Here is a 16,041-nt window from a genome sequence, read left to right as displayed (position 1 = left end):
CTTTAATGGGCCAATACACTTCCAAGGTATAACAATTTTCCATTTCTGACACTAATACTTTATTGGGAATGGATTATGAAGTTACTTCATACAGTGAGATAAAACTGGATATTTTATAACTATGTCATATTGAGGGCGTGGGGGAAATGCATGCATTTTTTTTCTTGACCAGCGCAGAACTCAGCCCACGTAACTTTTTTACTACCCCAGAGTTACACGGATCCTGTCATGCCTCCTCAGGAGAGCCATTAAGTGATATTAGAAATGAAAGCATGCAGTTTCATATAAAAAATTGAGACATGATGTATTATCCACTGACAATCCAGTCTACCAATTTCCATTAGAGACACCTTTTATATTTTTTTTTTAGCAGCTTGACTGAACAATTTTCTTTCACAATTCTTGGACTTGATTTAAAAAGCAATTTATCAGTTTGATCCAGTATCCCCTTTTCTGACGTTTAATACATCATCCAGATTATCGGAAGTTTTAAAAGGTACAGCAGGGAATTGTAGCATTCTCCTTCACAACAGAGGGGATCAGGAAATGATCTGTCTTATTTGTTCCATTGGTGACAACTAATATGCGAGGTATGACAGATTTTCCTTTATGGGGGGTCTTTGGTCTGGGGATTTTTTTAAAACAACAACTTTCTGCTTCCAGCATTTTAAAAGTACTTTTGGTTTGCTTTTAATAGCTTTAATAATTTGTTCTTCAAACTCCATCTCAGAAGTTGTACTTCCCTTATCCATTGCTTGTTAGCTTATGTTCATTAGCTTCAGTTGAATCTAGCCTTTCCAGTTATGAAATAATTCAGTTCTTAGGGCATGCAATTTAGCTAGACTGGTTTACTTCCTTCTCTGCCTCATCTTTGGCTAGATATGCCAACTTTCACACACTATGGTTTATTTAAGTCATCCCTAAGCTAAAGTCAAGATTAAGATGATTCCACATCACTGCAGCAGCTGGTGGTAACATCCCACAGGAAAATAAATAAATAAATAAATAATCACAAATTTCTAGTAACAATGATGAGCTCAAAAATTGCATTAATGGCAACGACCTTCCAAGCAACTTTCCAAATTAGTCCTCACAGCTTTTCCATAAACCTGGCCTTTTCCATAAATTGTATTAACCTCGTAGTGTAGAAAAAGCCACGAAAGCTTGAATTAAAATCTAAATACTTTCATCTGCGCTGCCCTATTTTTCAACATCCTCCAGGTGTTGTGACAGAAAGAGCAGCAGTCGGTCTTAGCTCTTCTGACAATAAGCTTCTGTGAAATTACACCAACATAGTATTACATCCTTTGTCTTTAGGACTACAACAAGCCAAGTATAAGCCACACGCAGAATGGTATAAGCAAGCCTGTAAGGAAGTGTAACGTAACTGAACTATAAAGGTGTCAGATCTTAAAAGATCCAAAAAAACCAGTACCACTTACTCATTTAATTCACCCAATGAGAGCTACAATGTCTGGGTAGGAAGAGAAGACCATACAGGAAAACAAATTAAAAACGTGTTTTACCGGAATTACAGCAAGGCTTAATTGCTTGCACGCATATAAATAATACAGTTTCCCATCTCAGAAAACAGAACCTTAAGTTTTTTTGTTTGTTTTCATTCAGCATTTTCATTATTAGGAACTTCATTTGTGGGAGAGACATATCCTGACTGTTCTCATTTAAGGGTGAGCAATGGGGGTGTCCCTCTGGTGGTGCTAACCACCTGGAACCTCCTCTGATAACTTCTAAACCCACTAACTAGTTTCAAATAAAGTCAACGGGGACATAAAAATGCAGAGATACCAACTTCTTGTGTGGAAAAGAGAAGTAAGATCAGCCTCCTTTCCACGTGCAGTGCTGTACACGCAGGCCGTCTGGATGCAACACTCATAGCGATTTTCATGGCTTTTACACTAATTGCTGTCACTTGTGCAGCTGGTGGCAAGGGACAGACACAGGAGGGGTTGACAGAGGAAGTTTAGGGGATGTGGTTGCAAAATATATAGGAATGTTTAGGTGTCAAGGTGAAGATCTAAAGGTTTCAGAGTGAAAAACCATGAGCTGTTTGGTGAAGTGACAAGATATGCTGGGTGGCAGATGGGGCAGGGATGCAGAGAGGAGGTGTAATGGTTAAACTGCGATTTGCTTAATGGGGGGCAATAGATGGGAGACTTTTTGGTGAGTTATGCTGGACATGGTAGTTTTACCTTTTTTTTTCAGAACAAAACCAGATGATTAGATGAACAAAGCCTGACAATGAAAAAAAAAAAGAAGAAACAGTGAAAAAGTATCATCTGCGGTTTTATCTTCATTCTTCACTTCACAGTTACAAGGAGTGACAAACTGGATTTAGTATTGCATTTAAAACTTGATTAAAATCAATTTTTGCAGCATCTCTTAGGTTACCTGGAAAAAAGACTACAAAGTAACACCAGTAAAAATGTTATAATCAGTAGGAAGCGAGTAGAGGATTATAATTAAATGATCATGCTTTAGATGGCATGACATACTCTCTACAAAGCCATTGTATTAAAGTGATTTTCCATTCTAAGCCCCCTGAAACCAATTGCTTTACTTAAGGTAACTTAACAAATGACTTCTGACTGATTATGCAGGCTTTTTAGGTTAAGCCTGCAATAATGGCACAAGTTACTCCACTTATCTCAGCACTTTCTTTTACTGTCCTTGTTCTTATCTGTAAACACTAGAGAGGGATGAGGATAAGCCATTAACCTTTCTGCCTTCACACTCTGCAAATGTAACTGGGCTTCATGCTGCTCCTTCTGAATAAGGGTGCTTTATGCAGAGATCCCTAAGCAGATCTGCAGCAGATGCAAATTTTCTACACTGCCGCTTCCTCCCCTCCCACGTGTTCGCCGGTCGGTGTTACCTTGTTCTATGGTTCTGCGAGCAGGCAGGTAAATTCTGGGGAAATTCCACTTTCACACTCTTACCTTTAGATGACTTCCTTTGCATCACGTTTTGCCTCTTCACTAATGTGAAGACAGCCGTGCCCTGCAGACCACAGCAAGAAAACAAGAACTTCAGTAAGCTTTAATCATTTCAGGCACCTCAACACTTCGTTCAAGAAAGCTTTTGAGTAGCTAGCATGTTTTCAAATGTAGTTTCCATCTCATGAAACAAAGCTTTTCTTGGGATTGGTACTCTAAAAAGTTTGTTTTACAAATAAATGGCTGATATGAAAAGTTACAGTGAATAAAAACGGGCAGAAAAACAAGCAAAGAACTCTGCATAAAAATAAGCTGTTCTGTAATAACTGCTAAAACCTGTATCAAAACCACGTTGAATTTAGTGTTAAATTACCAGACGGAACTTAAAAACATAATAATTTTCCATAATTTAAGCCTAGTTTTTCCATGTTTACCTTGCTGTATGTCGCTAGAGAATCAGTAATGATAGCAAACCGGCGCACCCAGCCCACAGCTCTATTTATCAATGGCCCAGTTCCCTCACAAATTAGTCTTTCCCTGACAAATTCAGCTACCCTCGTCGCACATTTTCTGCTACCACTAACGAAGCTCACCACGGCACCCACGCGATTTTGGTATTTTGTAGGAAGCAGTGACACATTTTGGCTCAGGGAGAACCTGAGCGTGACAAGTCCTCGTGTGTTACCGCTGCAGTGGCGAACCACTGTCATAACTCTACACTAGAAGTCACTGGGTGAGTGAGGGAACATTATTTACATTAGAACTAGAACTTTTACATTAGAAGTTACTAGGTGAGTGAGGGAACATCAAGAGCTGCAGCCTGTGGTAGGAGTTAACGGTGCGCATGGACAAGGGGCAGTTCTGCGGGACTGACGGGAGCGTTGGGAAGTGGTCGAGTCACCATCCCTGGAGGTCTTTAAAAGACGTTTAGATTTAGAGCTCGGTGATATGGTTTAGCGGGGGACTGGTTAGCGTTAGGTCAGAGGTTGGACTCGGAGGTCTCTTCCAACCTAGGGGATTCTGGGATTCTGTTTCACGGGGTGACTGTTCACAAGCCCTGGGCAGCACCGGGGACAGACGCTGCTCCTTGCGGCTCTCACTAAGATCACTGAGGTGAGACCCTGAGGCGAGACCCAGCGCAGGCGAACCCCTCCCGCCCGCCCCAGCACCGCCGGGCGAGCGCCTGAGGGCCGCAGGCTCCAGCCGTTGCCGTGGCAACAGGCCCCGCCCCCCCGGGCCTCGCGCTCCCCGCTGCCGGAGGCGAGGGGGGCCGGCTCACATCCTGGCGCGGCGGCGGAAGAGACGGCGCGCCCGGCGGGCGGCGCCCCGGAAGCGCCTCGCGGGGACTCCCGGGAGTTGTAGTCCTGGCGCGGCGGCGGACCGGCGCCAGAGAGTTGGCGGCGAGGAGGAGGAGGAGGAGGTCGGTGGCGGGGAGCGGGGCCGCGCCGCTCCCACCGGCGGGACCGGGACGGGCGGGGCGGGGGAGGGGCCGCCCACCGGGATCCGAGGCCCGGGGAGGGGAGACGAGGGAGGGGGCCGGGCCCGCGGCCTGCGGCGGGGAAGGAGCGGGGGGATGGCTGCCAGGCGGGGCCGCCGCCGGGGCCCGGCGGGGCCGAGCGGGGGCGAGGGGGGCACCGGAGGGGGCCGAGGGGGGCGCGGAGCCCACCGGGGGGGCAGCCTCGGCCCCGGGGGGCCCGGCCCGAGGAGGGGGCGGCGGGGCCGGGCCGGGGGGTGAGGGGGGCGCCGGCCTGGGGGGCCCTGAGGGGGCGGCCCCGGCCTCGGGGGGAGCCGGCCCGGCCCCAGAGGGGTCCCCGGGGGGGCCCACGGGAGCCCGGCTCCTTTTGTCCCCTCCCCGTGGGTTGAGCCCCGTGCAGCCCGGACGCCTCCGGTCCCGGCGCGGGGCTGCTGTGGGGCACGGCTGGCGGCGCCCCTCGGTCCGGTGCCCCGTGCCCTCCGGGTCACGGCGGTGTCACGCGTGGGACCGTTCTTCTCCACGGGCCTCGCGAGGGCGGCGGGGCTGCCCGGGTAGCCCCCGAAGGAAGTTCCGAGGGAAGCCCGGCCGCTAATGCTTTATTGGTCCCCTTTGCAGCAGCAGGAACCCCGCAGGATAGGACTGGTAAAGAGAGATTTCTTGCACACCTCCCGTGCTCCTTTGGCCCGAGTAGCGGAAAGCCAAACTGCCTCGCTTTGCGTGGATCCCCACGTAGGTGACCCTTGAAAGTGAACGATACGTAAGGCAATGTAACTTCTCCTTTGTTCTCATGACAAAGCACTTGGGGCAATACCTCTCTACGTGCTGCTGGAACGTCAGGAGGTGATAACCAGAAGTTCCGTGACACTCACTGTGTGGTGGACGTGGTTTCTCCTCATACATGTGTGTAGCAGTTCTCAAGTGGATCAAAGAAACCCAACAAAGACCTAATTCCCGGGCCTTTGAGATTTTATCTAGGTTTCCAGTGCCACATTCACTGGGTTCATGCCCTGCCTTTGCAGTAGGGGCGTTAAGTCTGTTACTACGAAGCTTTTAGTGCCTCTTATGCCCCTGGGTTTCCAGTACTTTGCCAAGCATGAGGTGTAGAGGCAGTCTGCCTTCTGATAGTGTCATTGCACGTGGTTGATTCTCATCCCAAATGTACCATTATCTCGTCCGTAAGAGTCCCGTGTCATCATATTCCCCTTCTTCATAAATCCAGTGTCCTTTAATGCCCACATCTGCCACCTCTCCTGGGGCCTAACAAAATGTATTTCGAGCCTTCCAAAGGCTCCCTCTTTCAATGATGCTCATGCGTCCCCTTCATGTCAGTGCATGGCGAAGCAGCTGCTGTAGTTGGACACCTCTTTTTGGTGTCAGGGTCATCGGCAGCATCAAAAAGCTGGGATTTCCACCTGGCTGCTGGCTCTGCTAAAACTGGTGGTTCCTCATGTGAGATCCCCTGAGTTCGGATCCAGCAGATCTGGTCCTGAGTAATCTAGGGATGACGCTGTGGTCTCTTCATAACTAATACCTTAAATCTAAGCTTATCTGTCCAAGCTCTTCTCTCTCTGCTTTGACCATCTTCCTTCAAGATGTGCAAGCTCTAGGTACTTGAACTTCGTACAATTTAAAAGGCATCTCCCACCTGAAAGAGCCGGGTTCTGTTCCTGGACCTCGCTTGGACTGTTTCATCTCTCCATGCCTTTATTCTCCTCCATATCCTGTCCCCGCTCCCATCCGGGCTGACTCCAGCTCTTTGAGACTTGAGGCTGTTCATGGTTGCCCACTAATTGTCCCCATCTCAACTGGAGATCTGCTGCTTGTCGGTGGGGCTCTCAGTTGTTAGTCTTGTAAGCTCATCCGTGTAGGGTTTTATGGTATTTTTTTTTCTCAGTTTTGAAGAGAAAAGACCACTTTCTTCAACTTTATCTTGTGCTTATCTTTGGAAGTGCCACTCTGCCCGCCCTGGTGTAGGTGAGATGTTCTTCATTCTCCTTTCCACTGATCTGTGCTCCGTAGATGAGACTTGCTCTTTCTCTGAATGTTGCATTGGTCTACGAGAGCGTTCCGGGATAGTTTCCCTGTGTTCTTTGGAATGGGCTTAGTCTGCTTGCAGGCAAATGGCTTCCCCAGTTTTGTCATGCTTAGAAATTTGGGAGGAAGATGTTGCCTTTACCTCTGTGACTGAGACCCAGGAGTATATTGTGGTGTTCATCATACTTGTGGTTGTCTTTCTCCAATGACTTCAGAGTGTTTGAAGACTTGCTCTTCTGTGTTGGAACAATTTTGGACTCGATTTATCAGGAATACTATTGGCTTTAAGACGGTTTGTACCCAGTCTGAGATGGTCCGTGCGTGAAGGGGATGCCAGGCTGGTATGTGGCTGCTCTTCACACTCGTAGTTTGCATTCTCCTGTACCATTGATGGTTGGACGCTTCAGCCTTGAGAATCTTGCTCAACTGCCACAGCAGAGCTTTCTAACTGACCAGTGCAGCCAGTTGTTTGCACTAAGGCTGTTTTCTTCAGCCACCTTGATAGTTACTACAGCATGTATGACTTTTAACTTTTAAACAGGCCAAATAACTGTGTTTTTGATTCAGCCATTGGAAAAGGCAAAGCGTAGACGTGTCAGCAAAAGCCGGTTTGGTTTCGTGTGCCTGTAGGGAGCTGACTTGCTGGAGGAGGCGTCCTGTCCGCATAGTGGTGTTCTGAAAGCCGTGCCATTTTAGGCCTCGTTTGCTGTCACTGAAGGAAACACTAATTTTGTCATTAGCTTCACTGAAGGCAAAGGCAAATCACTTGAAAGCATAATACTTGTAGGAAACGAGTTGTGTACACAGGAATAGCCGTTAGTATGGGGAGTTAATGTAAGCTCTGCGTAAGTAAGGACCCTCACCGATCTGACCTGTTTGTTAAAAAATCCTCGTTAATTCTCATTAACGTTCTCTGTTAACGAGAATGCCTAAAATGCATTCAATATTGGGCATGCCAGACGCAAAAACCCCAAACCAAGTTGATTGTTTTCATTTTTCTCTTATTTAGGTAAAAGTAATTTTAATAAGAAAACAAAATAGAAAATGTAATGTAATTGCAGTAACGAAGATTACCAAAAGTGCGCGTCTCTGTCTTTGCTTGTTTCGCTTTAAGGAAAGAAGAAATGACGGCCGTGGTCTCCCTGTCTGTGGCGTTCAGACTTAAAAAGGTTTAAGAAACTGTGCCTAAGCCAGTATCATCGAGCAGACAAAAGCATTTCCAAAACCTACAACCTGCCCTTTGGGTGTAGAGCAGCCAGTTACAACAGGATAGCAAGTAGTACGTGATTCAAATGAGACAGACAGGATAGAAACACCAAGGTGAAATTTGTTGGGGACTATCGGCTTTGTTTTGTGCTCAAGACAGCTACTTTCACAAGTTCGAAGCACTTTAAACATCTCAAAGGAAAGATTAATTCTAACTTCCTGTTCCTTTTTGCTACTCTTGCTTTCCTAGGAATCATCGCTTTCTGCCGTGATGGAGATGTTCTCATTGAATTCCCTTAAAGGTAAGCACCTGAGACAATCTTACAATTGAACAATTTTTTTTTCTTTGTTTAGAGATTTAACACTATGGCAGACTCCTCAAGAAAATTACTTTCTAAAGAAACAGTACTGTCCTTCTCTCTGCTGGATAAACGCGAGGTTTGTCCTGCATATGTCTTTGTCAGGCTTCCTTCTCAGCGCCTTAGGGACAGAAAAGGAAGTAGATGTGAATTTACCTGGGCTAGGAATAGGTGTGTAACATACGATGCCGAATTTTGGTTGTGACAGGCTTTTTCTCCGAGGGGAGCCCAGCCTGCACAGCTTTCAGCTTGCTTCGTGTGTAGCTTGTAACAGTTGTAACAACAACAGTTGTTGTTGTGGCCAACCTAACTGAATTCTGCCCTGGTTAGTGTAGTGCATGGGTAAGTGTTGCCCTAAGCCTGGGGCAGGCCAACCAAGTATTAGAGAATTTCAGGTAGCGGACAGATTCTGGAAAGGGGAAGGACCTGTTGTGCTACCCAGTAAACAACAACGTAGACCTGGGGGAAGAAAGCTAAATAGGGAACTGTTTAGCTCTCAGTAAGGGCTTTTTTTTGCCTTCTTAATTTTATCCTCCTACTCATAGCTGCATCCTTTTGTACCAATTCAGCGAGTGATTTCTCCCTAGTGTTTGCATACTTTAAATATTTGTCAACTGTTATCATGTCCTTATTTTCCTGTCATTGCTTTGCCAACCTCTTCGTTTATTTTTTTTTTAAATTTCTTCATTCACTGGCTGTTTTTGTTTGTTTGTTTTGTTTTCCTTTGTTGTTCTTTTCTGAATTCTGTTACTTGGCCTTAAAATAAGGAGCATAGAATGGAACAAAATACTCCAGATATGGCCGATCCGGTGACGGATCGCTGCCTCCCGTCTCGGGGAAGTAATGCTTCTGCTTTAGCTCTTGGGGAACACGAGTGTACCAGCCGTTCTTGTAACGCTGCCATGCTAATCAAGTGAGTCACCAGTGTTTGTGGGTTCCATATTTAAAACAAAAATTCCCATAATGCTCGATATATCCAGGGTGTTAATTAGGTATGAAGTAATTTTAGTTGGAATTAAAAAGCCTCTGACCTGTGAAATAAAGCGTGACCTGGGTTGGAGCCTGAGAGAGGAGGAACTTTCCTGAGAGGGCTAGTGGTTTGTCATGGCCAGGCTGGGTTTGGGACTCTGGATGCTGTAACGCTTCTGCTCTGGGGGAAAAGGAAGCCTTTAAAGTAACATGGTTTGTTAATGCGCTTCTGCACGGTGCTGCAGCCTTTGCAAAGGCTTGGCTAGAGAAGATGAATTAACCACAGCTCATCGAAGTGAGCCTGAACTGGCAAAGCCTGGGAGGATGGCTTTAAGTGATGACTTATATGCTGTTTAACTCTCATCTCTGCAAAATAAAGGTACTTGGATTGAATTTACGCAATCTGTGACTTCTGGAATTTTTTAATAAATTGAGTCTTAGTTATTTTTTCTGTGCTCACAAGATAAGTTTTGTATCACTCACGGTGACAAACCACTAGCCCTGCTCGTGTCTAACTTTCCATGTACCACCACACTGTCTTTCAGCATCTCCCAGGTTTCTCCTTCCCACTGACTGTGTGTTTCCAAGATTTTCCCAGACATGTGCTTTATTTATGTTTTCTTTTGCTTGTTTTGATTTTAATCATTGTGTTTTCCAGCCATGGTTTATCTCTATAGGGCTCTTGTTCTTTTTATTTTTTTTGTGTGCCTCTTCAAGATAAAGTTTTGTGTTTGTTTTTACAAACTGTACACAGACAAATCACTAGCAAACTCACAGAGGTTCTGAGATGTATATTAGAAAAGGCAAATTTGTATAGTAAGATTTTTTTCAAACGTTCATGTATGTATGCTCTTCCAAAGATATACCTCTTTATACAGGATTTTGTGTGATAACATTCCACTTCTTGAACCTCTTCTTGAGGGGTACAAGCTTTGTAGAGCTTGTGTCAAGTTATGTTAGTCCTTTTGTGGTTTACTGGGGATTTCTTTCTCTGATTTAAAAAAAAAATCTTTTTTTCATCATGATATTTAAACAACTATTCATGTGAAATTTTTGGCTTACACACAAAATATTCACTGAGTAATAAGGCATTTAACATAGAAAGGATGCCCTGCTGTAAAGAAGCGCACAACCTAATGGTGTGTAGATGTATGTTGCAGCCAGGGATGATAACATGTATATACAAACTTTATATATAAATAATTTGGACTTTTTTAAATATAAAAAGGCATGAAGTGCCCTAAGTCACTCGTACAGAACCGAACAGCAGGGTCTGCTTCCAGGAGGGGAAAGTGTGCGAGAAGAGAAAGGCACTGCGGTCTTGCCATGTAACTGACTCAAAAGTTTTGGTGTTTATCTCCGATGTTAGAAAATGATATGCTGCAAGCAGGCTTCATTTTTAGTAACAAACACACCTGGACACAGATTGCACAACCTGCACGTGAGCGAGGGTGCAGGCGGGGTGCTTGTGTGGATGAAAACAAGTGAGAAACCCCCATGACTTTCAGGCTCCGGGGCAGTTTCTGAATTTCCACTTCTCAATTATTCTGGTTTTATGAAGGCAATCGGAAAGATTTCTTTGCCTGTTGCCAGAAGCGTGTGCAGGAGGGAAACGGAGGGTAGCCAGAATCGCAGCCGGAGCTGCTGAACTTTGTGTGGAGCAGCTCAGGAGCGGCTCGTGAGGAGGGATGGATGGCTGCGCGTGTCGGCAGAGCCATCGCCAGGTGCAGCCATCGCCAGGCGCTCGGACCTCGGAGCCAATGCCTCATCCCCAAGTTTCTTGGGGCGTGTGTGAAGACATCCTTTTTTTTTTTTTTGTGATATCTCCAAAACGTTTCTGAGCCCCTTTGAGGCGACCTGCGTGCGTCTGGCGCGAAGGATCTTTGAAGCAAACGGCTTCGTGCTCGGCAGGAGCCGGGACACGGCCAGCCGCTCCCTGCGAGGAGCCGGCTGGGTTTTTTGTCCTTTTTTCCCCCACTTTTCCCTCATTTTTTTTTTTTTCCCTCAGCGCCGGGTCCTCCCCGCCTGAGGTGCCTTGGGGGGGCGCTGTGGCGGGGAGGCGGCGCCCGGGGCCCGGCCCGGCCCGGCCCGGCCCAGCCGCTGCCTCTGCCCCGAGACCGGCACCGGGCGGCCTCAAGATGGCGGCGCTGGGGCTGCTGCTGCAGGCGGCGGCGGGCTGCGGCTCGGCCGGGCCGCTGCGCCTCTGCCGCCGCTACCGGGGGGCTCGGGGGCTCTGCAGCCGCCTGCCGGCGCCCGAGAGCTCCGAGGAGGCCCGGCAGCAGGAGGAGGAGGAGCCGCAGCCGGCGGCGGGCGGCGAGGGGGAGGACGCCGCCATGGGGATGGGTGAGGCGGGGGCGGCGGGGAGCAGCGGGCAGGGCAAGGACGGGGAACCGGGCTGCACCGGGCCGGGTTAAACCGAGCTGAACGGGGCCGAGCCGAGCTGAACCGGGCTGAGCCGCACGCAGCGGAAGGGAGGAGCGAGCCCCGCTGCCCGGTGCTGGGAGGAGGCGGTGGCGGCGGCGTGTGCGCGCCCACGTCCCTCCCGCCCCCCTCCTGCAGCCGGGCCGAGCCGAGCCGGGCCGGGCCCTCGCGGCGAGCACCGGGGGGGGGCAGCGGCCACCGGCGGGGAGCGGCGCGGCCTGCGGGGCCCCGGCCCGGGCCGGGATGCGCGGCAAGGGAGAGGAGCCGGGAGGCTGCGGCGGGGTCTGCACGCACGGCTGCGCCGCCGCCGCCGCAGGTACCGGGGCCGGGGGGGTTGGAGGCGGCGGGGGCCGGGACCGGGCCCTTTGTGGCGGCCGCGCCCTTTGTTGGCGGCCGGGCAGAGCCGGGAGTGCCCGCGGGGCCTCTCAAGGTCGCGGCTCCGGAGCCGGGCCCGGCGGGGGGCACCCGCCGGGGCTCCCGGAGCGCCCCCGGGGTTCGAGGGGGCCGCGGGGCCGCGATCCGCGTGCAAAAGGGCCCGGCCCCGCACCGCCAGCTTCAGAGGGAACCCTCGCTCCTCTTTAACGCGCGCCCGTGTTCACGCGTGGGCTCTGACGCCTCGTGTGGGCACTCGCATCCCTGAGGTGACTGAGCGCGAAGCGCTGCCGGCCGGCGGGGGTGCGAGCGGCTTTGTGCCGGGCCCGCTGCTTGTGGGGTGCCACCGGTGTTCAAATCACGGCTCTGCCCCCACTGCCGCCTCCTGGGCTCTCATCTTCCCCTTGGGAAATCTGTTTATCGTGCATTAAAGATGCTTTTTTTTTTTTTTTCTTCCCTCCGTGTTCTGTGCTTCCCTCCCACCCCCAGCACTTACTAATTATTTATTCGTAATTGTCTCTCTGGTTCCTAAGTTCTTTGGGCTCTTAGTTCCTTTTTCCTTTCAGAAGCTTTGCCGAGCTTTATCCCGTGGTTCAGAGTCACTCTTCAAGTGTTGCGTTCAAGCTGTTTGATGAAGCAAATGAACTTATTTCTGAAGTAAATGCTAAAGCTCCCCAAGTTGTTTAATGGGCTCATTCAGGTGTTGCCTGAGAAAAGCAGAGAACCACGTTTTTTCCCCCTTTTGTGCTACAACGCTCAGCGCTCTTGCAGACATCCATTGTCAGGGGGTGCTTGAGGGCTTCATCCTGGGGTTTCATTTCACTCCTGCGGCTGCGGTGCGTTCTGTGAGGTCCCCTGGAGCCCAGGGGCAGCACCGAGGGCGGATCTGCTGGGACCGGCCTCATCCTGCTGCTCTGCGCGCAGGTCGACCGCACGCAGCGTGCGTGGGGAGTTTGGAGATGGCAGAAGGTGCGCTCCAGATAAGCAAATAAAATGTCCCCAGGGTCCCGCTGCAGGTCTGCCCTGCCCGTAGGGCTGCAACTTGAACGTGCGGAAGTCATAAAAGTTATTTTAAAAGCTTTTAAAAGTGAGTGCTGTGCCTGCAAGTTGAAGTCTTGTTAGCTATCCCTGGTTGACTACTTTTGTTGCTAGCCCTGGGTACTCTTACCAATGTGGAAAAAGAAACTGGGATCTGAGGCCAGCTCTAAGCCTTGCAGTATTACATTGGTACTCGCATCAGGGTTCCCTTTGCTGGCCCAAACGTGGGATTTTGGAGCGGGATTTGTGATGAAGGTAGCTTCCCTGCCTGCTGTCGGGTCCGTGGCACTTCACTCTTTATTAAGACTTGGGTGATCTTGACCTCTCTTTTAGCTCTAAGAAGCAATCTTTCTCTGCAGCTAACTAAATTTGCCATCTCCTAGTGTCACAGAAGGACCCAGGCTGGAGACCCTCGGGGTGCCGTGTGGCCGGATCCCCCTCTCGGAGCAGGGCCAGCCTGGCACGGCTCGGCCAGGGCTGCGTGCGGCCGAGTTCTGAGCCTGTCCCAGCGGGAGGCTGGCCCCTGGTGTGGTGACCAGTGTTAAATTTGTTCTTCTTTAGGCTAGAACCACACGTGGGTTTTTATTTCTATGCGTACTCGAAGGGAACCTTGGTCAGGGTCTGTAGATGATTTGAAAAAAGAAAAAGGTAATATTGTTTTGGTGTGCTCTCAGCTGGTAAAACCTTTTTTCTCTTGCCATTTCTCACTAGTAAAGTGTGCCTGGGCTAATTCCTTATGAAGTGGCTCTTTTGGAGCCCCAAGGCTTTCTTCTTCCCTGTGAATTTTTGACCTGTTAGGAGCATTCTTCACTGAGATGAATATATAAGCAGGAGCTTATGTCTTGGTGAGCGTTGCATTTAATACTTTGTCCTTGCTGCTCATTTGTTGCTTCTCCAGGGAAGAGAATTTCAGGGAGGACAGAAACTGTTAAAATTGATCCAGCGCTCCTCTGTCTTCCTTGAACAAGACCATGGGCCATTTTATTTGTGCTCTTGCTGTACCTGCTGGTGTCTTTACTTGGCAGACTTGGTGAGGTTAATAGAAGGCTTAGCCACTACGCATAGGAGGGTTCTTTCTTTTTCTTTCAGAGTTGCTTGGAATTATCGTTGGCTTCCACAATCAAGTTAAGCTAAAGCACTCTGGCTCTGAGGAACAGGAATTAGTTACCTGGCTTCATTTGGCAAACCCACCGTGAGCTGTCTGTTATCTGAGACAGGCTTTTAATATTCCTTCGTGGTGTTGGAGCTGAGGTGTGGACACCATGCGTGGTTCTGGCTCGATTGGAATTGGGTGTGAAAATCAGCTTCTTTTTGTTGTTTTTCAGGGAGTATTAGTCTGTATTCCTTGCCTCGGCAGGGCTGTGACTTCCATTAGCATCGTTCCTACCCAAATATCCGTTCTCAGCAGTCAGAGAGCTCAGGCACTCTCCGGATGAGGGTGCCAAGAAATCCAATCTGTCGGGGAGGAAACATTCTGCAAATCCAGGGCTGTGGTTTCAGGTTGTTTCTTTAAAAACGATGAGCGAGGCATAGCTTCGTGCAAAATAAGATCCTTTCAGCTCTTGATTTCGGGGTAAGAATGGACTGAGGGTGATCCATCAAGCCTTGGGGTTGCTGTTGATACGTCAGATGGCACTGCTGAATATGGCATTGTCAGCTGTGAAGAAGACATTGTGTCTCAGCTGGTAATTCAGAGCCTCAACTGCAAGCCAGATCTCAGCTTTGTTACTTAGAGACCCTATTCTTCTTTGCTTGAGAATGGATTAAATATTTAGTCCTGACTGAGGAGTCACCTCAGAATCTGAGGAATTGGCTCGCCTTAGGTAAATGCATATCTTTTTTCCAGGCATTTAAAAAGAGTGTACTTCTTGCCTCCGTCTGCTCCGTATCACAGAATTCCTCGGGGTATTGCTTTTGAAAGGAGAAGCAACTAGGGGCCAAATAATACAGGCTGCTGCTAGAGGGATTTATTTATGTCTCCTTTATTAAATGAATTTAATGGGACATTTGGGAATTGGGCTACTATTCCTCCCTCCAAGCGTCCCAGCGGTGTGGGCTGGAATAGGCATGTAGAGGGCTAAAATTTTAGTCACTTTTTCCAGTTTTCGTGAACAGGTGGAAGTCTGATTGTAGCGGTGCTTGCTGTGCGGCCAGGTGGGTGCCTCGTGTTCGCTGTGCAATTGCAGAAAATTGGCTTGTGGTTCTTCGAGACTGAGACCCTTTTCGTGCTGCCCTGGCCAGTACTTGGAAGGTACAAGAGGAGTTCCTAACACAGAGTACTTCCTGCTCCATATCCCTGTGCGTTGTCCGAGGGGTTTGCACAGGTATTTGTGAGAAACAGCGGCCTGAGGGCTCTCTTATTATTCTTTATAACGGCGGTGCTGGGGCTGACTGTCACACCTGGGAGTGGTGGAAGGCCGGTGTGCGTTGCCCGCTGTTTTCCCCGTCGGTACGGCCAAGGAGACGGAGCAGGTTCCAGGTTAGTTTTGATGCTGCCCCTGGGTAGCAGGTGGAAAAGTAACCCCGAACAGAGCCAGTTGCCAGTCAGACAGCTGTCGGATTGCAAAGCAACCTGTCCTCAGACGATACCCAGCTCTCGGCATCCTTATCGCAAGGCACGGAGGTTGTGTTTCAGCATCACTCTGCGTGCTAAGGAACCCAAACTCCTGCAGTAGCTGGGCCGTTTGCCTTCTGGAAGCCGTTTCTCTGAGGTTCAGCTGGTTCTTCTGTGCTTCCGAGGAAGAACTTGCAAGCCTGGAGTCAGGAACTTCTTTTCTGAGCCCTGGGTCAGCACGCTGGCTTCTTGGTGCTGCCGTTGGAGAGGGCGAAGGGATCAACAACATGGTTTTTGCTCGACCTTACCCCAGGATCTCCAGCCTGACCTCCTGGTAACTTCACTTTTCTCTTGAACGCAGCTTTGTGGCAGTGCCTCCCTGTGCCCGCATTACAGGGCTCTTTACTTAAACACTTCCTGCTTTGGAAGCAGTTGTTGTCTAGCTTCATAACAGCAACTCTGCAAGCAGAGATTTTAGGAAAATGCAACGGCAGCTCTCGGTGATGCTCCGAGTGCCGTGGACGGGCCGCTTCTCACTCCTCAATTTGGTAGCTCCATCAGGAATCCCCGATTCCAGCAGCACGGGCGGTTGTGTCGTGCTGACCCGATGGTCCTCGTGGGTCCCACAGCTCGGATGTTCTGTGGTTCTCTGACTCGTTG

The 16,041-nt window shown here is 49.4% G+C and overlaps 1 protein-coding gene across 3 annotated transcripts in view; it reads left to right on the top strand.

The window, feature by feature from the left end:
- The first annotated feature begins 4,120 nt into the window (after positions 1-4,120).
- The window catches only part of DHX30 (DExH-box helicase 30), a 35,207-nt gene continuing 23,286 nt past the window's right edge, over positions 4,121-16,041 (top strand). The window contains exons 1-2 of one of the 3 annotated variants that reach the window (XM_040549280.1): positions 4,121-4,374; positions 7,919-7,970. In XM_040549280.1, coding sequence (XP_040405214.1) covers positions 7,940-7,970 — 31 coding nt within the window. In that variant the 5' untranslated portion in view covers positions 4,121-4,374; positions 7,919-7,939. Of the gene's footprint in view, positions 4,375-7,918; positions 7,971-11,100; positions 11,340-11,591; positions 11,734-16,041 lie in introns of those variants that run through there. The other 2 variants (XM_040549278.1, XM_040549279.1) reach the window with 2 other exon arrangements.

Source organism: Cygnus olor, chromosome 2 (genome assembly GCF_009769625.2).
Source record: "Cygnus olor isolate bCygOlo1 chromosome 2, bCygOlo1.pri.v2, whole genome shotgun sequence".
Taxonomy (NCBI): domain Eukaryota; kingdom Metazoa; phylum Chordata; class Aves; order Anseriformes; family Anatidae; genus Cygnus; species Cygnus olor.
The sequence above is the reverse complement of the archived record's forward strand: the minus strand, read 5'-3'. Positions and strand labels throughout refer to the sequence as shown.